Source organism: Oryza glaberrima, chromosome 3 (assembly GCF_000147395.1).
Source record: "Oryza glaberrima chromosome 3, OglaRS2, whole genome shotgun sequence".
NCBI classification, from domain to species: domain Eukaryota; kingdom Viridiplantae; phylum Streptophyta; class Magnoliopsida; order Poales; family Poaceae; genus Oryza; species Oryza glaberrima.
The window spans coordinates 7,811,491-7,835,164 of NC_068328.1; the positions used below are offsets into that span (position 1 = coordinate 7,811,491).

Genomic DNA, 23,674 nt, shown 5'->3' on the forward strand with positions numbered 1-23,674 from the left:
TCTGATCTTCTCAGTTTGACGAAGGGAACGAACCTCCTTATCGTAAGTTGTACTTGTATTATCGTAAAAAAATATGTGTATTCCTTTTGTGTTGAATGTGTGAGAATAATTTTTTTGAAGGTACAAACAAATGAATAATTATTATCAAGTTAGAAAATGAATATAGAACAGTATTGTAAGAAATTCATATGTAATTAGTTTTTTTTCCTATAAAAAATCATACTGTATAACAGTTCAAGAAGCATACTCATTAATCCATTCATCAAAATGGAACAAGCAGGGCAGAATGGAGGTGTCTGATGGTATAGTAACAGAGGAGCAAGCACTGGACATATGATCAAATCAAGATGCTTTCAAATTCCAATTCAGAAAATAGAGATGTGTACAGGGGAAGGGGGAATGGAGCATACTGCATACACACCATCAAGCTAGACAAACTGACAGAACCTAACAGACGCGCATGAAACTTATAGGAAGCTAGCTAAACTCTACCGGTAGCTGCACATCGATCCAACATTTTCGTCATCATCATTGGCAAACACGCATAGACCCACTTCTTTATTGTAACCAACTGACTAGCTTCATCGCGTTCTTTATCTGCATATTTTTTATTCTTCAGTAACTCAAAAGTTTGGTCCAGCAGCGAGGATCTTGTCTGTCAGGCTGCTGTCTCCCCCGATCTTGTAGTTGGCGAACACCTCGAAGTTCTTCTTGAACAGGCCAGCCAGCTTCAGGAGCGTCTCCTTGTACGCGCCCTTGTCCGTCCACTGCACAGAGGCCACATTTCCGACGAAGAACAACTCAGACTCTGCATTTTTTACATGTATAGCAGAAATGGCATGAACTGATGCGTGATGCTACGGAGCTTACGGTGTTGATCGGGTCGAGGATTTCAGACGGGACGCCGTCGATTTCAGTGGGGATCTCCAGGCCAAACACCTCCGTCTTCTTGTAGTTGGCGGTGAGGAGCTCACCGGAGTGGATGGCGTCGATGATCTTCCTGGTATACGGCAGCCTGATCCGCTTGCCAACTCCGTACCTGAACAGTGAATTCAGAGTTAGTTCATGCCACAGGTAAATGTGCAATGGTGTGGACGCTGTTACAGTGGACAGTAGCAGATACCTTCCACCGGACCAACCGGTGTTGACGAGCCACCCGGTGGCGCCATACTTCTGCATCTTCTCGGCGAGCATGGCGGCGTACTTGGTCGGGTGGAGCATGATGAACGCTGCACCGAAGCAAGCAGAGAACGTAGCCTGCGGCTCCTTGATGCCATCCTCCGTGCCGGCAACCTGTTGAAATGGCAATGCAATAACGAAGATTCAGGCTAAATTCCTTTGTTGATCATCAAGGTGATAGGAAGGTAAGGCAGGTGACTCTGCTTCTGAACAAAAATTGTTTACCAGAGCAGTGTAGCCACTGATGAAGTGGTACATGGTCTGTGGAAGGTTCAGCTTGCTGACAGGAGGGAGGACGCCGAAAGCGTCGCATGCCAGGAGAATGACGTTCTTCGGGTGTGGCCCGACGCACGGTATCTTGGCGTTGGGGATGTACTCGATAGGGTAAGCAGCGCGCGTGTTCTCTGCAGAAAAGTTCAGAGTTGTGAGATTTCCATTTTTTGTTTTTTGCTGTAACTTTTGTGACTGACTGAAACCGGATTGCGCTTTGGAGATAACTTACCGGTGACAGATTTGTCGGTGTAATCAACTTCACGGGTGTGCTCATCAAAGACGACATTCTCCAACACTGCAGACGCCAAACAATTTCGATCAATGAAATGGCAAGCGGGAGAAACTAGAATGATCGACTAAATTAAACTGAAGGTTCAGGCAACTACCGGTCCCAAACTTGATGGCATTACAAATATCAGGTTCTTTCTCCTGTGACAAGTCTATGCACTTGGCATAGCAACCACCCTCGATGTTGGACACGCCAGTGTCACTCCAGCAGTGCTCATCGTCGCCGATCAGCAGCCTGTTGTGGTCAGTTGACAGAGTAGTCTTTCCAGTACCTGCCGATTAAAATAACACACACACAAAATCAGCCAAAAAGATGACAGTAAACAACAAGGGCACTAACAACATAAATTCTTCAGTGAAACAGGCATCATGCACACAGCAACAAAGATCTCAAACAGATATGATGTATTCAGTTATTATATATATGGTGATCAAGGGGAACGCGTCAGATGAGACTGGGCAGGTGACGGCACCACGGGTGTTTTTTCATTTCATCCACCGTGGAGAGCCATCTTATTACCTGACAGTCCAAAGAAGAGGGCGACGTCGCCCTGCTTGCCCATGTTGCAGCCGGAGTGCAGGGAGAGGATGCCCCTCCTGGGCATGAGGTAGTGCATCACCCCGAAGAGCCCCTTCTTCATCTCCCCGGCGTACTGCGTGCCGAGGATCACCATCTCCCTCCTAGCGAGGTTGATGTCTACGCTCGTCGACGACGTCATGTAGTGCGTGTACCGGTTGCAGGGGAACTGCCCGGCGTTGTATATGGTGAAGTCCGGCGTGCCGAACTCCTCCAGCTCCTCCTCCGTCGGCCGGATGCACCTGCCAAGCCCATTTCCCCCACATATCCATTCCGGTTACTACTGCAATTCTACTACTTAGTACGCCGCTGATGTGAGATGATCCCCCATGTCTTGGTAGGCATGCAATAGGATTCCAGCACACACACACAACATATAGTCACATATATCTCATAATCATGGAGCAGTATACGTCAAGGTGAACTTATCTGGTGGCGACACGAACGAGCGACCTAAAGATAGTGCAAAGTGACGGCTTCACTTACATGTTGTGCATGAAGAGCGAGTGGTACGCCCTGGCCGAGATGATACGGACTTTGATCCGGTTCTCCGTGTCCCAGTTCAGGAACTGGTCGTTCACAAACACCTACAGAAATACAGAACAAAATATAGTTTGTTATCAACTGCTGATGTAAAAATTACTGACACGGTCACTGAACTTGAGAGTCGTATATCACCTTGTCAAGGGAGTTGAGGTAGTCGACGGCCCTCTCCCTGTTGGTGAGGAAAGTGTGCTCGTCCATCTCGATGTTGGGCGAACCCCTGCAGTAGGAGAGACACAGGCAAAACAGAGTGATCAGTCAGCTGCAAATCAGCAAGCAGAGACTGCAGAAACAGAGCTTTGACATGCACAAGTAGAGTAGGCGGTGAACTCACTTGCCCCACCAAAGCTCCTGCGCGGAGGCCTCATCCTTGACGATGCGCTTGTCCCTCGGCGACCGGCCGGTCTTGGCGCCGGACAGCGTCGCCAGCGCGCCGGTGGACGTGATGAACGACCCCTTCTCGTACTTGATCGCCTGCTCGTACAGCTCTGCTCGCCCACATCCCACCAGAAAACACGTCACTTACACACATGTCACGAGTTATAATCCCTGAACAAAAATTACAGCCGTTCTGGCGTCGCGTCGCGTACCAGCAGGCGAGAGGTTGTAGAGCACATGGGTGAACTTGAGGGAGCTGTCGCTGACGGCGATGGTCGGGGTGACGTGCGGGTGGTGGTGGTGCACCGGCTGCGGGTGCGGCGACGGCGCGCCCTTCGCCGCGGCCTCGCCCTTCCTCGCCGGATCTCCCCTGACGACTTTCGGCCCGGTCTCACGCGTCAGCGACGCCAACGACGCGCTGCATCAGACGTCATCGTGACAGGGATCGTTCCATCAGTTAATTACCACTTTATCAGGTCAAAATAATAATAATAAGAACATCCAAAGAAAATCAGCACTTGCTCAGTTGCTTGCTACCACTGCTAAACTTACTCCTAAATAAAAGTAAGACCATGTCTCAATGAACTCATTGTGTCTAGTTAGTCCGAATAGAATACTGTGTCGAGCGGCTTGTGTAGAACGATACGAGGTTTCCTCTAATTTCTTGGGGGAAATTCAGGCGCAAGTTAACGCGACGGCAACAGCTACCGACGCCGCCGCGTCAGGCTGATGAGGAGATTATCGGGTATCCCCGCGGCGCAAGTTGCCGCCCCAAATTGCGCCCGCGTTCGTTACGTCTGAGACACCGCATCGGCGGCTGGTGCGTGTCGTATCGTATCCCCCAACAAGCCCTATCGCGATATCGTCGACGTTGCCGATCGACACAAACGGCAGCGTGCATGACGGAAGCATGTATTGCTCTCCCAAAAATACAGCTAAAATCAACGCCTCTGTTGTCTCTACCGCCCAATCGAATTCTGTCACGCCAAGGTTCTTCGCTCGCTCCCCAGCATGACTGCGAAATCGTATTGGGATTTTTGGGGGTTTGCGTGGATTCGGTGCGATGCGAGGGGGAATGCGAACTTGTGCGGTGCGTGCAAGCGGGTGGATGTTCTGGGCAATTTTGTGATGCGGTGCGGTGCACGGGGGATGTCACGTGAAAGGCTGCGGCCTGCGGGCAGCGGGCGTGCATGGCACGGTGCGGACATCTTGTGATGATGGTCCTTTCTGCTGGAAAACGACCTGGGATTGTAATCCGGACCTACTTTTTTTTTGTCCAACTTTTTGTGCGTATTAGCCGATTAACCCACGGTAATCATAGTCCCAACATTACTTCTTTTTTTTTAGAAACACATTACTTGGCTTGGCCCCGTGAGTTAATTTTGGTTTATCTTTATTCGTTTCATTTACGCTCTGAACTCTACGTGTCTGTTACGAATTTAGGTTGCTGGATATGGTTGACACGCCCGTCCTCCAATGTCCACGTGGCAGAAGAGGTGCACAACTACCATTACCATGGTCCATCCTTTCGTTCTCTTCCATGTGGGAGTAAAATTATCCAGCAACAACGTCATTTTATTTTTTTTTTACTTTCGTCCTATCTAAAAGGGGATTGTTCGATTCCTCCTCTTCATTTTCCATTTCCATTTCTCCGGGCTAAAATTTCCCATTTTCATTTGTCATTCCCTTGTTAGTTTTCTTAACAAATGCATTGGCCAGTGGCCATTTCCAATTCAGATTGCTCGTTAAGAAGCAAAAGGCAAAGCCTATTATTATACGAGCGTTCTCAAAAAGAAAAAGAGAGAGAGAGAGAGAGCCGAGGAGTCACCTGATGGACTGGAGCTGCTGGCGCTGGCGCTCCTCCTCGGAGAGGGCGGCGGCGAAGGGCGAGGAGGCGCCGTCCTTGATGGGCGTGGTGGGCGCCGACCGCTTCCGCTGCAGCGAGTGGAGCTCGTCGATGGTCTGCGCCCGCACCGGCGCCGAGCTGTCGTCGTGGCATATCCCGTTCTCGTGCTTCTTCGTCTTCGCCCCGTGCGTCTCGATCCGCGCCAGCCCGTTCGGCGTGCTCGCCATGGCCGTCTCCGGTCGCGCGAAACCTTCAAAAAAAAAAAAAGTAAACAGTCACGTTAATTAGCAACGCCAACATAACAGCGCTAGTTACGATTTACGACCCGGTTCTGCCATTGATGCTTGCAGCATCCAAATGCCGGTGCAAAAACCACGGAGAAATTAAAAGGGATGATGAACACGTACGAGGCAGTCGAGGAGGAGATCAGCAACGCGAGTAGTGTACAAGATGACAGGACAGGAGTGGAGAGGTGTGGGGCGTATTGGGCGGAGTCCGGGTGCGCTTTTAAAGGGGCAGCGAGTTAACCATGGTTAGGTGCTCTAACCATGAGTAGGTGTTCCAACCTGAGTTACGAGGCCGAAATACCGACGTCGTCGATCAGGATTGAGAAATGGGAAAATATACGGTGAAAACTATGTATACGGTGAAAACTTAAAATCTACCGTTAAATCGAAAAATAAACGTTTAAGATTCATCTACGTTATTACGGGTAAAAATTTTACTCGTAAGTTTACTTATGACTAAAAATTTTATTGAGACTTATGTTGACATGGACGATTCTCATACATTCAATTTTCAATTTAATGGTAATTTTTGAGTTTCTAATATATATGATTTGCACCGTATATTTTTCGGACTTTCTGTCCAACGGGAGGTTGTGGTTAACGTCGGAAGCTCGGAGCGAGAGGAATCACCACCAAATTCGCTGCACGCACACTTTGCACGGTTGCACCAGGGTTGGGACTTGGATAAATGAATTCAGACGGCGGTTAACTGGAAATTGGTTGGATTAGCTAAGCTACGAGATGGATTTGTCACACGCTTTTCCTTTTGTATAGATGCTCAGAGTAAATTATAGTTTACAGTAGTTATCCATCGAAACGTTCCACATATACACTTATAATTTTTTTCCTTTGAAATCAACAAAAACAAATTCGTGGTAACTTGTTTTCCTAATTAGCAAATTTGGCTCAGTAGATTCAGTGATTCACAGTAGTCACCACCGTTGTTTCCTTCTCAAAAGAGTATATCTATATATTTATATTAATTAATTTTTACAAAACTTATCTTTTACACCAACTGGTACTATGCTCCTGCTTTTCAACAGGACTAAAAGAAATACTAACAATTAGTTTGATGGGGTTGAATTTTATCTATCCACTTTTTTATGGGTTGATTCTCGTGCAGAAACACTCTTTTATTTTGTCTTTTAGGCAATATGGTTTTTTCATGTGGCGGATGAAGATGTGCGAGAAGATGTAGACGACTATCTGATTTTAATAGATTTTGCAGTATTAGTAGAGATACGTAGAAGCAGATAGAAAAGGACCATCACTAATCTCAATTGCAAATAGAACAATGTGATTAACATTATTCATGTGGTTAGGTTTTATAAACTGAGTAGGAGATGACGAGATGTAGCTGTAAATTCATTGATAGGAATAGGATTAACACCCGTAGCAGTGAGAACTGGATTGCCTAAGATATATAAGTAAACAAATTGGCCAAGTATGTGGAAAAGGCATTAGTACTACAAAGTAGAGTAATTTACAAATAGGATTATTATGCATGCTTATCATCTGCACCGCCAATCATCCAGCTAGATCACTGGTGCGATTATGCAAGTCCTTTGTGGTCGCCATTATCATTCGCAGATAATCTGACCATCCTGGGTCGGCGCAGGTCTGCCTTCACCTGTTCATCTATCTAGCCGTTATCCAACCTCTCAAGATAAATCCAACAAAAAATAATCTCTCACAAAGATAATCCAACAAAAAAGGGTGTGCCCAGCTGAGCAGCCCGACGTGCCCTCTAAAAAATACGTAATAAGAACAGAGAGCAGTGTTGACATTTGATCCAGTCCCAACCAAGGGCAACACAGTATGGTCATTTTACGGTTATCACGTACGGTGATCTTCTTAATTTTTAAAACCACAATAAATCTCATGATGATTTCTGCGATAACAGTCTTATCATAGTAAACTTACCTAAAATGATTTGGTGAACCTGATCCTAACTCCCAGGCTCCCAGCTAATGTGTCTGTGTGCGTCGCAAACATGCAATTGCAGATTTGCAGTCATGCAGATGTGTACGTGAGATGGATTGGATAGGGACGACAACTTATTGCTCCTACGCTGCTTAAGTTGAAACACCCTTTTCTACATTTGTTCTGTGAATAAGTATTCCATCTCAAATAAAAAAGTAGTACTAGTACAAGTCTTCAAACACTTGCACTATACTAGTCTAAAAGCAACGAATTTGCTGTGCATAATTCAACTCAAGCGAGTCTACTTCACCAGTCGATTAATGACAGACATTAACTACTTAGCCTAGTCATTTTTTTCCTACTTTTCGGATGTGTATCTGTCCTTTTCATTATCGCTCCCCCAATTTACTACTCACCGCTAACTCCTCAACCATGAGATTTCTCGAGATTTTGGTGAATGAAGGGGATACTGCCGGGAAGCTGAGGGAGTAATTAATTAATGGTTAATCCATTCACGTTAGGGTGCATGTAACCAAGTTGGTTCCGTGAACCCAGTTAAGCGTAGTGGATCAGATGCCATGAAATCGGGGAAATATTAATTTTCCTGATCATTTTAGTAGTAGTGCATTTTGCACTCAGAAGCGAAATGGAATTGTGAAAAGTATGGTGAATTTTCTTGTAAGCTTTTATTTTTCTTCCGTCAATTAATGACTCTTGATAATGCTTGGAAGTAGTAGTAGTGGTGAGTATGCATCCCTGTTGTATAGGAGGTGACATGAGGAACAGAGGGAAACGTGGAGCTTGATGCGTGTACTACATCCCTCCGTAATGCAAGTGTAAGCGTTTGACTCGTTTTATTATTGATTATTCTACCTTCTTCCTGTGTGTATACATGAGTTTGTCTTTGCTGTCCATGTGCAGATACATTTCTGGTTATGTTCATAAAAAAGGAAGTCAATTGCCACGGTGTATATCCGACGCGAATCCGGGTCATACTCCTCAATCCTCATCTACATGGCATTGGCTATGCACAACATTATCCTCTGGATTTTTCTTCGTTTATTTAGACGTGTTCCTACTTTTTTTTTTTAAACTCAACGTGTTCCTAGTTGGATGCCCTCGGCGGCTTCAAGCTCCAGGACTTGAACGAGTCTCCAACTCTCCAAGCACGAGCGTGATGGCCTAGTAGCAGCAGCGTGCCCTTGCCCCTTGCTCTTGGGGCAGTAACGGGAGGACGATGTTTCGCCGAAGTTATTGATCGAGCCGACTAACGACTGCACGCACGAGTGGACATGTCTTTGATCATTCATCACTGGGTCAGTTTGCTCCTTTTTTTTAAAAAAAAATCACTAGGTCAGTTAGTTAGTCAGTCAGGCCCTCTTTATTTAGGCTTAGGCTTATTGGTCTAGATTTTTAAGTCAGTTTATTGGCTTATATGATTTATAAGCCAGTGGATTTAATGTCCTAAGTTTAGTGGTGGAGTCATATATCTATCTCATATAGCCAAAAAAGCTTCTCCAACCTAGCTTTTGGTTTAATAGTGTTAGAGTGGCTTATAGCTTTAAAAAAGCCAAATAAAAAGCTGCTTGTTTGTTTTGGCTTAGACTTTTCGACTTATAAGTTGGCTTATAATTCTAAACAAAGAGGGCCTCTCAAAACAATCGCCGTCGACCAACCAAACAGGAAACAAGATTTGAGAAATAGTACGAGTTAGTAGTTCATATGCTACGGCGCCTACACCAGGTTGTGCACAATGCACCGCTAGGCTAATTCTGAAAGGAGACGTGCCTGTTGAGCTTGGACGACGTAGCACGAAACGCGATCGAAAGAAGACATCGTATTGTTCATGGGACGCGCGTTAATGCGTTATAGATGGGGCCAAAACCAAATGGCGATGGGACCACCTATATATTTGTCGATAAATTTTCCCCTAAAAATTTGCCAGATGTAATTATAGTACAATCCTAGTGTAATTACACTGTAATTTGCATGTAACTACAGTGTAACTTATATGTAAGTTTCACGTAATTTTGAATCGTTAGATCTATTACAAGATTTGTTTTGGTGAGGAAGAAAAAACAATCACAGCACACATATATGTGAAAGAATTTGTTCCCACAACCTCCATTTTACTGAAATAACATGTTACGGAGAGATTTTTGAAAGTTACATTATAGTTACAGTGTAATTACATGCAAGTTACAGTGTAATTACACTACGATTGTACTGTAATTACATCTGTCAATTTTTTTGGGGGAAATTTGTCAACAAATATATAGCAAAATTGAATGGGGATTCACCCCCTCCATCCGGCCATCCCATGAGATCGGTGCACACACGCGTCGGTAACAGGCGTCGTGCGCAATGGGGAAACGGGAAACGGGAGGCAGGCGGCAGTGATAGGGTCGCGCCACACGCCCGCCGCGCGCGGTGGGGAGCGGTTGCGTACGTCGATTGTTGCGTACGCATACTCGCACTGGCGGGGTTTTATGGCCGCGCGCGTCGGGCGAACTGAAGGCTTCGCGATCTCGCAAACACATGAACCGTTGCCCTTGCGCGCTTGACGTCACGCATGTAATCTGGGCAGTTATACACACCAACCGCCCGGCATTTGGCTTGTCGTCATGTCGTCCCCCGCTATCCTCTCCGCGCGCGCGCATATCTATCTATCTATCTATCTCCGCTTTTGCGTGGCGTGGCTGCGCGTGACGGCGTAAGGCTGTGAGATGAGGACTTGTGGCGCGTGCCTAAGCAGGCGCGGTGAGCCTCTCTGTTTTCAATTGCCCGGGGCAGGTTCAACCGGGGAAGTCGCTCGCGCTCGCGCTACCTGTTTTATTATTAATTGTTTATTTTTGGAAACCCTCGCGCTACCTGTTAAACTCGGCGTAACGACGCTTGTACGTACGTGCAGCTTCAGTCCTAGTCCGTCAGTTACTTTGTTGGTACGTTTTTCGACGGGCCATAAAAGGGGCAGCTTTTTATGGGGGAAATGCGTTTTTGGCTGTGTTTAGTTCAGCGCAAAGTTTAGATTTTGGTTGAAATTGGAGATGATGTGACTAAAAAGTTATATGTGTATGACAGGTTGATGTGATGGAAAAAGATTAAAGTTTGGATCCAAATTTTGGATCTAAACACAGCCCTTGTGGACTCGCCGTTTCGCTGCCAAATCGGGGATTAATTTACTAAAAAGTAGTGTAGAGATATTGCTAGAGAAGTACTATGCGCGATCTTCTTGTTTTTTCCCCCTCCACAAGGCTCGCTGTCTCAGATAAGGGGTGGATCAGGTATGCTAGTGCGGGGTGCCTTTGGGACGGCTGACGGCAACTGTGGCCTCGTGGTTTTCGTTGGAGCATCGAGTGATTGCACGTCTCCGAACGATGCCATGCTAAACAATCTCAAATAGTAGCTGTTCAGACTTCAGATTTTTTTTTTAAAAAAAAATCACCGGTAGAAGTTCTAATTCTAGAGCTAATGGATTTTTTTTTTTGGCATTTTAACCGAGTAAGAGCAGTACAGTAAATCGACCAGACGAGTAACGACAGCCGCTTGATTAAAGTGCAAAAGGGGCAAACATATTTTCCCTGCAAGAGCGTGTTGGCTACTTGTCTTGAGTCGACTTTTGCAGGGGCACATCAAGCAGTGGTGAACTGCAGAGACGCCAGGATTAGGCCAGCTTTCTTTTCTATAGCCGGTCTGGTCCGGTGGTGCCTCCCCCGGGCAGGACCTTTGAGCCTGGCACTCACAAGTTATTCAGGCCGAATCAATTCGTTCACATTGATCAAATTCAATGGACGCAAGGTGCTTGCACCAACCAGGCAGGGGTCAGTGAGTGAGTCAGTGATCTCGATGAAAGCTACGTGTGCATGCTGACTTGAAGATGCAGGAGGGCGTAACCGAGTGAGGACGGTAATAGACAACGATTCCAGAGGAAAAGGGAGAATAATAACGCTCACGCTAAGAAAAAAATGGCTGGAACTTGTAACCTGACCATTCAGCACTAAAGTAAAGCACACGGACATGGTTTATTTTCCCGGATTTACCAAAAGCAAGATATACTCTCCATGTTTTTTCTCTGTTATGATTTTTAAGCCTTTTTTTTATCTTGTTATGGTTTTTAGCCTTGCAAGGTGTGGTTCTTCGTAGAAATGACAGCTTACTTTCGATCCGCACAACGAGGATTACTTCTAGTACCGTTCTAGTCTTCAATAACTTCGAAAAAGAAATTCTACAGTAGAAGTCAACAGTAAGTACTAACACCAGTCCGGTCAAAAAACAGTAAGTAACATCAGAAAAAACCTGTAATCTCTTGATGATAAAAAAATATGTGGACTCGCGCTTCAACTCCAGTGTTCTCACTGCTGACGGCTTATTCGGTTTGAAGGAATTTTAGCCCATAAAAATAGAAAAAAAATGATGGAATAGAAAGGTATGCACACATCAATTCATAAGATTTTTTCTAAGATATTTGAGTGTATGGAAATTATCCTATGATTTCTCAAAAACAACTTGAAGAAAAAGAACATTTCCTTTGATTTTTCTATACCTTATACCTACAAACCGAATGACACTCGTAGAAATTAATCCTTAAGAATCCAAATCATTTATTTTTCTTCAAGCCGAATAAGTCCTGACATTGTTGCAAGGTCACAAGGGTAAGGGGATCTAAACCTTTTATGAACAAAATTTCAAATATTTGTATCTACCTATTTCCTTTATCTTAAAATATGGAGCATCAACTTATGCAAAGATTAGATATATCTTAGGATAATGAATATGTATAGATAGAGGATCTATCCAACTTCATTGTCTTAAGATATGTCTAATCTATGTCTAAGTTACTGTTTTTGAAACAGATGGAGTAATAAGATAGTTTAGGGTTGTCTTTCATATGTTATTAATGATGTTAGGATGGCTAGGAGTCAATTCTATTTTTTTACTACCTCCGTTCCTGAATTGATGTCATCTGAAAATATGTACAGTCAAACCTTAAAACATTAAATGATTAATTTATGAAACAAATATCAGAATTTGTGAGAAAATAATATTATTAAATTTGTCATGAAAATAAATTTTATGTTGTTATATTGTAATAGCTTTAATAAATATATTTACTAAAAGTAACGATGAAATATGTGCATTGCAGACTGTGTTGGTGTTCTATGTAACAAGTAATAATAGTATGTAACAACATTTATCGATTAATATAATGTCTTATTGCATTAAAAAAAGGGAAAACCTATATTTGTTGTAACTTGAATCCATCAATCATTTGATGATATAGTGCAATTGTATCGTAACTTGTTATATTTACAATGTAAGTTGCATGCAACTTTCAAAAAAACATATGGTAACACAATATTTTCGCAAAATGGAGGTTGCGGGACCGAATCCCCTCACCGCCACTGGTGCGCACACTATGAATTTTTTACTTTTTTCGTTTGCACGAATCTTTAAGTAAATATGACAGTTCAAAATTATGTAAAGTTGCATATAAATTATATTGTAGTTATATGTAAGTTACAATATATTTAAATTTGTCAAATTTTAAGAAAAAAAATTATTGATAAATATATATCAAAACTGAAAAAATAGATATGACCTACCCCGCCGTCCAAAAAAATAAGCATATGAATCTCGATAAATGCATATCAGTATATCTAAATTCATCCTTAGAAGCTGTTTTTTTTCCTTGAATGGAAGGTGCACAACGCAACGCGCCAATAGAGCAACTCGAACACCGGCACCCTGCGCTGAACATGTTAAAAAAACTTTGAACAAGCTAGCCGCCTAGCCGCTTGTATCCGGAAGAGGAAGAGAGGAAAAACGCTCGAAACAAAAGCCGGAGGCTCGCCGGCGTTGCGTAGCAGAGGCGTACCGGGGGGAGGTGAAATGCGTAACTGCTTTGCTGACTTGCTCGCTGGTCTGCGTCGAGCTTAGCGTAAATGAATATTCTTCGGTTCCCATCAAATCCAGATGATGCTGCCTAATTGCCAAACGCCGAGATACTAAAGCGAGGTTTGCTCTGTATTTATCGTCTTTTTTTGACGGCTTGTGGTGCTGCTACAGAATAACAAAAACTAGGGCCCTGCCTGGATAATGTATGAGAACCGTGGGGGCAGTGGGCATCTATCCTTGTGGATATTTGAGTTGAGTACTAGCGTGTCACCGCCTCACCGGCCTCACGCGAGCTCATTGTCGTGTTTGGTTTCGTGTGATTAATTCATCGCTGTTTGGGCTGGACTCTGCAGCGGAGAAGGCGTTGCCCGGGGGAGGCCGTGTTTCTCCGACAGAACTTCACTGTTTCACACGGGTTCTCACGTTTGCCCTGTCTCACTGTTCGCACCTCGCAGTCTCCACTCAATGACCGAAATGGGCCGCTATATATTGCTGGTCAAGCTTGCCTCCCCAGTCGCTGTGAAACAACCAGGCCCTCCGCAAGTTTGTGGTTTAGATGGACTAAAATTTAGTTCGTATCATAGGATGTTTAAATATTAATTTAGAGTATTAAATATGAATTAATTATAAAACATATTCTATAATCATGGATTAATTCGCTAGACAAATCTAGTGAGTCTAATTAATCCGTAATTAGTCTATGTGATGCTACATTAAACATTTGCTAATTATGAATTAATTAGGCTTAAAAAATTCGTCTCACGGATTAGCTCTCATTTATGAAATTATTATTTTTTATTAATCTATATTTAATACTCCAAATTAGTGTCTACACATCCGATGTGACACGGAAAAAAAAAAATTTAGCCCAATCCAAACACCCCGCACCAACTGTTGAGCTTGGATTGGGATGCCATCAGTTAACTATGCAGGCCTACCACCTACGATGGAACGATGGTTACTCCAAATCAACACCTGCCGAGTGGTTGTCATCCGGATCAGCTGTAGTAACTGACTCCATCTTAAAATAAACGAAACTAAAATTGGGACTTGGTTTAGTTCCTAAATTTTTCTTCAAACTTTTAACTTTTCCATCACATCGAAACTTTCTTACACACAAAAACTTCCAACTTTTCCATCACATTATTCTAATTTCAATCAAACTTCTAATTTTGGTGTGAACTAAACACACCCTGAATGTGACACATTCTATACTAGGAATCTAAACAGATGTACGTCAAAATTTATAGTACTAGAAATATATCACATCTAATATTAGGCTGATTTTATATGGGACAGAAGAAGTAGGTAGTATCAGCTCTCGCTATCGGATGCAAATAAAACTGTCCAGACTAGCACAGTTCACAGTTTGTTATACTGTAGCAATGTGCTGTAGTGTGGGGGTACTCCACAATATTACTATAGCGATAAATCTGAACATCGTGAAGTACCCCCACACTACAAAAATTGTTGAGAAAATTACATACAGATTCTATAGTTGTAATTGCACCTGATTTTAACCTAGAGCTCCATCGGTTGCCCTGATAAGTCAAAGACAAAAGATAAATTTTGAAATTTCAATTTGAAGTTGATTTTAATATATTTTTAATGTAGTTCTATTTTTTATTGTCACCTTTTAAGTCGCTAAGAACACATATATAAAAATTTTACCTATAAATTAAGAGAAAATTTCACGAAACTACATATACTTTGATCAATCTATCACAAAACTACAGATTTAAAAAAGTGTATCATAAAACTACAAATTTATCATCGTATTTTTTTTCCTAAAACTACATATTTAAGGTATAATATAAAAAAATAAATTTATCATATTTATCACAAAACAATAACTTTTGCAATTCAATAGTGCTACGGATATAAACTCTAAAGTTTATAGGTTTTTTTATAATTTCATCACTAAATCTGTAGTTTTGTGATATGATGTTCTATATCTGTTGCAATGTGATAAGTTTAGCGTTGAATCTGTAGTTTGTGATATAAATTTTTAAATATATAGTTTTGCGATAGTTCGATCAAAATATTCATAGTTTTGTAAAATTTACTTATAAGTTAATTTTTATTTTTAATAAGTTAAAATGACTTATTAGGAAATACGGGCAACTAATGACTTTCCTAGTTGTCTGCTATCGTGCATTGCAGACGTATGGGATTTTCTTGGACAGTTGGGCCAACAAATTACCATCGGGTCTTTCAACATGAAAATCTGAACAAGGGCCCGCTGAGTGCTGACGAGTCCGACGTCTTTGGGATGAGTCGTGACGGTCCTGCTGGAGTCCCTCTGCACCATAGCGGTTGCATCCAACCCATCCCATTGCAACACGGCCCAACGTCCAAAAGGAATAAGTTAATTTGTCCTCCTCCAACTAACGCCCAAGATGATTTTCACCCCTCAACCAGCCTCATCTATTAAAACTGGCTCATTTTACGTCCCTGAGCGGTTTTGTCCTACTACATAACACTCACATGGCACATTGATAGTCTGTCACTCTGTCCTACGTTGAGTTTTTTTTTTCGAACGGCCGGTCAGAATTGACTGGCGTTATATTGATAGAAGGAGAAAAAGTACAGATAGCCAAAGGGCTAAGAAAGAGAAAAACTGTACATGACAACATGCAAACAAGCTTGCACGTAGACTTCCTAGCTCCTCATGGCAACATTCTCCCCATGTGTTTAGCGCCGGCCATACTCCACCAACCTAATTCCTCTTGAATGCGACTAATCATCTGGTGTACTGTCGCCTCCTTTGCTCTAAAGATTCTTGCATTTCGTTTCTTCCAGATTTCCTAAGCAATGAGCAAGAAGAGAGTTCTGAGTCCTTTCTGTTTTGTTGCTTCCGGGTCGCTTGTTCCTTGTGTCCAAAATTAAACAATTCTTACGTTGAGTTTAAACGGGCGGTTACGTGGCAATATGGTCAGCCAGATAAATAAAAAATAATGGAAAAAAATTGAGCTCCATATGTCAATCAGCAAAATAGACCCACGTGACCCCACCTCTTTCTCTCTCTCCTCTTGCCCTCCCAGCACACTGCTCGAGCCGACGACAGCGCTCCTCAAAGTCTAGCTGCCCCAGACGCGACCACATGGTCCTTCCTTCACCTGCGTGGCCTTCTCTGCCGGGACTGCCGGGAGTATGTGTCGTAATTATAAATCTGAAAAGATGTGCACCTTTTTAATCACGTTTCGTAACAAATATTACCAGTTTTGCTGTTTGTCACTTGATATTTTCACCTGACTTGTCTTCTTTGCTTTGAATCCTTCTGTTTTCCTCCATTTTCCTCTATCCTTTATCCTTTTTCTATTCCTGAATAAATCGTGGAATCCACCGAGTACTTTGAATAAATCGTGGAATCCCTAATTTATCATCGAGTCTGATCTTCATCCTCGGTCCAAAAAACTGGATAGAATGTATCTTCTAACTTACAAAACCATGCAAACGAGGTCCCTCGATAGTATTGATCTCGGGTTTAGCTGACGTGGCGTTTATATGGATCGTTTAACTAAGTCTTCGTCCCACGTGGCATTGCTGTGACGCTTACATGTCAATTCAATCTTGAGAAATAATACAACCTATAGGGCCCACATGTTAGTTACACACAAAAAAAAGAATGGGGCCCATGTGGCTCCGCATGCCATCCTCCCTACCCCTCCTCTCAATCTCCTCTCTCTCCCTACAACGAAAACACAGGAGCGCTCGGGCGGCGGAGTGGGGAGGGCGACGGGCCGATTGGAGTGGCGACGGCCAGCTGAGTGGAGCGGGCGACGGGCGTAGCGGAGTGGCGGCGGCTGGAGCAGGCCGCCGGCGGAGGAAAGGGGCAACAGAGGGCAAGCTCTCGCTTCCCCACCTGCTTCCCTATCATAGCTGCCGCCGAAGACAACAACGACTTCGAGGAGGAGGAGGACGCGCACCTCACCATCACCATCGCGGCCCTCGCCCCCACCTTCGCCATCCTCCGAGCTGCTCTCTGACCTTGACAGCGTCCTCGCTGTGGGCGACAACGGGTGAGCTCCCGCTTCCCACCTGCTTCCCCACCATTGTGGCCGTTGAAGATGACGAAGACGATGGCGATGGGTTCGAGGAGGAGGAAGAGGAGGACACAAACTTCCATTGTGGAGATCGGCGCCGACAGTGGATTGCTGCTGCTTCGCTCGCCGCCGCCCAGCTCTGCCCCTTCGGCTTCGCGCGCCGTCATTGCTCCGGCCGCCGTCACCCCACTCTGCCTGCCGCCGCCCCGTCGACTTCCTGCACCACCGCTCCGCCTGCTCCCATGGGACTTCCATGGTGGGAGAGAGGGGATAGGATACAAAGGGGGAAGAAGTGGGGCCCACTGACATGTGGGTCCCATTATTTTTCAATATTAATATTTGACTGACATGTGGGCACGCATATTTTGTTTTATTTTTTTAAATTGTTAAATTTTGCTTCATGTGCCACGTCATATGAAGATCAAGTCAAATTACCCACGTAGGCACCACGTCAGTTGAAACAGCTGTCCAAACTGCCTTGGGACTCATTTTGTATCGGTTTTGACAGTTGAGGTACCCGTTGTATCTGGTCGTCGAGTCGTCGGCTCGTCGCCCTCCAGATCCATGCCGCCATTGTTGAGTCATCACCCTCTTACGCTCACCGTCGTCCCCCGTTCGCGCACCGAGGAGCTCATCGAGTTGTCGCCCTCTCGCACTCTGAGGAGCTCATCGTTGTTGATTCGCTCGGCCTCCTCGACCGCCACTGTGTCCCCATGTGGGTTGGGATTGAGCGGTGTCGGGAGTGGAGAGGCGCCGATGGGGAGGGAGGAGAGGCCGACGGCGGCAGAGTTCGTCGCCTCGGCGCGGGGAGTGGGGAGAGGCCGAAGGCAGCGGCAGCGCCGGTGAAGTGGAGAGGGTTGTGACCCGGTGGTGGTGGTTGGTGGGTTAGATTTGTATTTTTTTTCTCCATTTTAAGGTGTTCACTGTAAAATTTGGCCTTCGTTGTAAATTGAGAAAAATATGAGGGTTGGAATCAAAAGTGGTAGTGGCTGAATCGAAAAATTGAAGTCACCGATGAGACCATTTGCACCGTAGGTAACCAAAATTTTTGTCAGTTGATATTTTCAGCTGGTTTGTTTTCTCTTGTTTGAATCCCTTATATTTTTCTCCATTTTCCTCTTAACCATTTTTCCATTTCCCTCTAACCTTTTATCCTTTTCTTTTCGTGAATAAATCGTGGAATGCAAAGTACTCGTGCTGACGTGCGTATTCACGTGCCGCAGCCCGCAAGGTCAGTGTAACCATGTCATGTGGAGTTTTTTTTATTCTTTTTTCTTTTTTTAAGAAACTACTGTACGGTTGGTTACCTCTTTCATAATTTGGAGCCCTGGCCCATCCTGCCAGCCGAGACGCCGAGTTCATTGCAGTTGGCCCAGGAGCACAGGATATTGGCTTTTCTCAAACAGGCTCTCCCGGTTGTAAACTTGTAATTTGCACAGGAACGGGAATCGAGGGACGAGAGACATCAATTCATCCAATTTGCCAACCATCTCCATCAAGTAAGCACAGGAGCGTTCACGAATCGTCGATTAGTGAGAGAGAAAATCGCAACAGGCTAATGAAGGAATCAGTGGTGGTGCGCCGTGCGCGCGGTTTCTTCAGCTGTTGTGGCCGCAGCAGATCGCCTGGGCGATTTTCGCGCGGCGCTCCGGGCGGAGGCTGATGGTGAACCAGAGGAAGGCGAGGACGGCGACCCAGACGAGGATGTCCAGCGACAGGTGCGTCCTGGGCTGCGACACGATGAACGTGAGCACCAGCGTGGAGTACGCCACCGCGAACGACCACCGGACGTTGCGCGAGTCCACGGGCATCCGCACCAGCAGGCTCAGCGTCATCACCATCGAGCTCGCGAACCCCATCCAGCTCGCCCCCATGAACACCCAGTACCTGACCATTACACAGCCGCGTGCCGTTCAATTCGATCGTTGTCGTCGAGCCCTTCCGATGCATGTACGTAGCTGTGGACAGTACGTGTACCTGGGACGGTGCAGGTCGCGCATGATGGGGTCGCCGGCGCGGTGGTCGTCCTTGGTGTCCTGCCAGTAGCCGCCGGGGATGTTGGTGCCGAGCTGGTACGTGAGCGTGGTGATCAGCGTGGCCACAACCAGCAGCGTGTTGGCGTCGTTGCCCACCCAGTGGTTGGGGCCTCCCCCGCCGAGCCGCTCCTGGTCCATGGCCTGCCCGTTCGGGTTCGGCAGCGGCGGGTACACGGCCGGGACGCCCATCTCCACGCCGCCCGGGTCCCGGTGCGCGCACGGATGCTGCTGTGCCATGGCGCCACACGGCCTTTGCTTAGCTTCTCAACCAGGTCAGCTCACAATTCACAAGTGAACATTGATTGGCAGATGGCTCTGACCCGTTGGGTGCGTGTTGCGAGGGATGGAGCTTGTGATTACCGTGGAAGTGGAGGAGATGCTGGCGCCTGGCGGAGCCGGTTATATAGATTGGATCGCTCGGGTATCCCGTCCGGGTCAAGTCAACTACTGCCATGCCGTTCTCCCCCAGCATTGCCTGTGTCTGCTGCCAAGTCTAAACCGCGTTTTACCACGAGCAATTTGCTCTATGATTATGTAGGCCCAGACAGTACACTGCAAATGTGCGTTCCGTTGAAACGTTCAACGGAGTACGTACAAACTACAGGTCCACAAACCTGTACTTCTCAACCTGGGATTCAGAAAACCGGTTGCTAAATACGGAGTAAGTAAGATCTCAACATCACTACAGTTTCTGATGTGACACCTGCAAATTCCAATCTTGCTTTTGTTGAGCTAACATATGTTCAATGCAACGCCATAGTTCCTTCGCTGCCACACATACTCTCTCTTTGCTTTCCTCCTGTTGCCTGTTGGACGAGATGGCAGGATCATAGGATTTTGTTCATCAATACCATATGTTTTAGAAATATTATTTTAGTAGATCATATTATTGGTAGAAGTTGGGGATTTGTTCCATCTCGTCCATTTTATGCTTTTTTCTGTTCACTTCTGAATTTTTTTTGGCTGTGTACCTACGGACAGAGGCTGAAGATATAATCTATTTCCAATATGTAAAAAATGCTATAAGTTTAGTTCGACTTAAGACTTAAGCTAAGGTCGTAAGATCTATGTTCATCAATCGTGAAAAATTCATTAGTGTCTCATTACCTTATTGCCATTAGCTTAGTCAACTTGTTACTTGCACGGGGATCTGAGCCAGACATCTTCTTTTTTGGGCTACACATGGCTACCTACAATTGCAATCAAGATGCTGACAGCTGATACAAGATGAAGAACTATACTACACACGAATAATGAATCCATCTCCTTCGATCCCAAAACTATTCTGATGGCCTGATCAAGTCCACGGCCGGTAATCGACCCAAGTTGGGGATTGTTAATTACACTAAACAACCAGCCTTGTGCAGCTAGCTGAGTATGAGGCGGCAATACGAGGAAGGAAGTGCGTCGTCTGAGCCGTGAGGCAGAGATGAGAGATGGCAGAAGGGTGTGGAAGGCAGAGGTGGTGTGGAAACACTCTTTGGGTGGTCTTATAAAAAATGGCACCAATAAGATCATCGGTAATCCGTAATCAAACGCGAATAAACAATAGATCTAAATTTAATCACGACATCTAAACACGATATTTAAAAAGGAGGCTCAACCGAAGTGTATATTACATATCAATGTTATCAATAATCCTCAACTAGCTAGGCCGATGGGTGTGCCTCTATATTTAAGAGTGTGTCCAGAATAGAATCCGACACTAATTTTACTTTGCACTATGCATATTATAAGTTTACTGAGACGCCACTCAATAAAGATTATTAATTGATTGAGATAATCAGTAGCACGGAAAACACAATAGTGATTAGCACATGATTAATTAAATATTAACAAATATAAACGTAAAAATTGAGATATTCGATTCTTAAAAGAAAACGACGTAGAAAGTGTTTGAAAAACCGTACCATTTAGTAGTTTGAAAAGCGTGTGCTCACGATAAACGAGAGAAGCTCCCCTCAACAGCACAAACAAACGAAACCTAAGGCTGTGTTTAGTTTCCTTCAAACTTCCATAAATTCCGTCACATCAAATATTTGGACATATGTATGGAGCAATTAATATGGACGAAAAAAAACCATTTGCACAGTTTGCATGTAAAGTGCGAGATGAATCTTTTGTAGCGCCCGTTCCGTTGTGGCGCCTAGCGGGAAAACTATCTCTTAAAAACCCTAATTGCGAAATCCGTTTCCTTGCTTGTTGTCTAGTGTCCGTGCCATCTCAGATCTAAAATCCCCGATCTATCGTCGAGTTCAATCCCGAATCCAAATCCTTCCCAAATCAAATCCCTCCGCAAAAGTCTAATTCGCCTCCCTAGGGTTCGATGGGCCGAATCCCTCTCGGCCCATCTCCCCCTCCCTCCCCGGCTCTCTCTCTCTCTCTCCCTCTCCCCCCCGCTCTGCCCGAGCGCTGCACGCGCGTGCGCGCGAGCCGCGCCGAGCCGAGCCCTCTCTCTCCGCATCCCGCTGCCGTTCCCGCCGACGCCGCCAAATCGTCGCCGCGCGCCGTTGCTTCCCGCGCGCGCGCGCCGTGGTGGCCGATCGGCCAGTCGCCGCCGCCGTCAGCCTCTGCCGTGCCTGCCCGCGCCTGCCGCCCGTGTCGCCGCACCGCTCCAAGCCGCCTCCGCCGTCATCGCCGTCGTCATCGATTCGGCCCCGCCACTCCCCGCGCGTGCCTCCAAGGGACAGAGGCAGAGCCCTCCGCCCCCCCTCTGCCGCGTCGCTCTCTCTCCCCCCCTTTTTTCCCGAAGCGGCAAGAAGGCAAGCCCCCTTTCTTCCCTCCTTTTTCTCTTTTTCTTCCTCCGTCGGCGTCATTCCCCTCCTCCCTGTCGCCGATTTGGCCGCTAGCCGGAGCGCCAGCTCGCTGGCTTGACCGTCCAAAGTCGGTTCCCCTCTCCCAAACCGACATTGTCGCCCATATAAACCCAAGTTTCCCCCCCTTCCTTTCCTTTCCCATTCGCCCTCGCCCCACTGCGCCATTGCCGTCCCTCTACCACTCTCTCGCCGACCGCCGCCGTCGCGTGTGCCGGAGGAGCCGGTGCACGCTAGGACGCGGAAGGGGACTCCGGACGCACCCTCTTCTTCCTCTTCCCCGGCCCGAGGCCGGAGAGATCGCTCCCGTGCCGTCGGCCCATCGTCACTGCGCCCTTCCTCGTCGCGGTAGTGTCGCCCTCCGTTCTCCCTCCTCATTCCATCTCCCCCCTTAGTTTTCGGTAGTAGCATGCGTAGCCTCCCCGTAACTAGCCGGCGCTGCCCCGACTGCTGCCGTCGCTCGCCGTGTGCTCGTCGCCGTCACCGCCCGAGCTCGGAAGCGCCTCTCGTCGCTGGCCTCCCTCGATGCGATTCCTCTTAATCCGACGCTAGCAACGGATTCCCGTAGCCGCGTAGATGCTCTCACCGCCGGGAATCGGCCCCTCGTGACCTCGTCGCCGTTTCCCTCTTCTTCCGCCGCCGGTTGCCGCCGCCGTCGAGCATCCCCCGGCGAATCCGAGCCGTTGGCTCGTCTCCCCTCGTCCTGTGCAACATCCCGGTGTGCTCGCCTTCGCCTGTATCGCCATGGTTCACTCCGCCGCTCGCCGCTGTCGTCCGCCGTCCGTTCCGGCCGGCGTCGTCGTCTACCTCCCGCCGGTCCGCGTGGCTGCCACGTAGGCGCCACGTCGGCGCCACCTCGGCCGCAACCAGGCCGACCGACTCGGCCAGCCGCTCCCTCCGTTTCCCTCCCCGTGCACGCGGTCCACCGCGAGCCGTGAGGCTGCGCGTGGGCCTGCCGCACCGCGTCCTCCGCAAACCGCGCGCATGCGCGCGCCCCCCTACGCAAACCCTAGCACGCCCCGCGTGCACCTCGCTCACGGTGAGCCGAGCCGCTGACAAGCGGGTCCCACCCGGGACCACGCGGGATAGACCCGGCCCACCGGCTCTCTCTCTCCTCCTCGCCCGCGCGCGTGCCTTGGGCCGCCCTCTTGGGCCGGCCGGCCCATTAAACTCGGCCGAGCCGCCCCTTTCTCTCGGGCCGCGCCCTAGCCGCCCGAGGGAAGTCTAATTTCCCTCCCTCTTTCTTTTCTTTTCTTTTCTTTTTCAAAAAGGGTTTAAATAAATCCTTTTCCTTTAGACCAAAAATCCAATAATCTTAGAAATTCAATATCTTCCCAACCGTAAGTCCGTTTGACTCCGTTCGACTTCCAAAATTCCTCAAATCTCGAGATCTATCCAATGGCACGCTTAGAGGTCAATAATAGGGCTTTATTTTTGCCGTTTGTTGAGTTGTCCCGTTTCGCGTGTAGTTTCGGAGCCCGAAGACCCGTAGTGCGAGGATTTCGAGGATCAAGCTCAAGATCTCGAGCAAGGCAAGTCACCTTTGATCATCTTGCACCTATAATTTAAATCTAAGTACTTTTTTTCCGC

At 46.5% G+C, this 23,674-nt stretch overlaps 2 protein-coding genes across 2 annotated transcripts; both read right to left on the reverse strand.

Annotated features, from left to right (window-relative positions):
- Positions 1-334: 334 nt before the first annotated feature.
- On the reverse strand, positions 335-5,566 carry LOC127765825 (phosphoenolpyruvate carboxykinase (ATP)). The gene is made up of 13 exons (XM_052290784.1): positions 5,492-5,566; positions 5,067-5,334; positions 3,451-3,656; positions 3,195-3,348; positions 2,996-3,080; positions 2,804-2,904; positions 2,261-2,559; positions 1,839-2,012; positions 1,682-1,747; positions 1,405-1,583; positions 1,124-1,293; positions 871-1,039; positions 335-767 (listed from the first exon to the last, which is right to left on the reverse strand). Exons 2-13 carry the CDS (start codon positions 5,309-5,311, stop codon positions 624-626), a joined length of 1,992 nt encoding a protein of 663 aa, XP_052146744.1. The 5' UTR covers positions 5,312-5,334; positions 5,492-5,566; the 3' UTR covers positions 335-623.
- An 11,890-nt stretch (positions 5,567-17,456) lies between these two features.
- LOC127767907 (uncharacterized) lies at positions 17,457-19,627 on the reverse strand. Its single transcript, XM_052293390.1, has 2 exons — positions 19,213-19,627; positions 17,457-19,122 (listed from the first exon to the last, which is right to left on the reverse strand). Exons 1-2 carry the CDS (start codon positions 19,506-19,508, stop codon positions 18,834-18,836), a joined length of 585 nt encoding a protein of 194 aa, XP_052149350.1. The 5' UTR covers positions 19,509-19,627; the 3' UTR covers positions 17,457-18,833.
- Between the last annotated feature and the right edge of the window lie 4,047 nt (positions 19,628-23,674).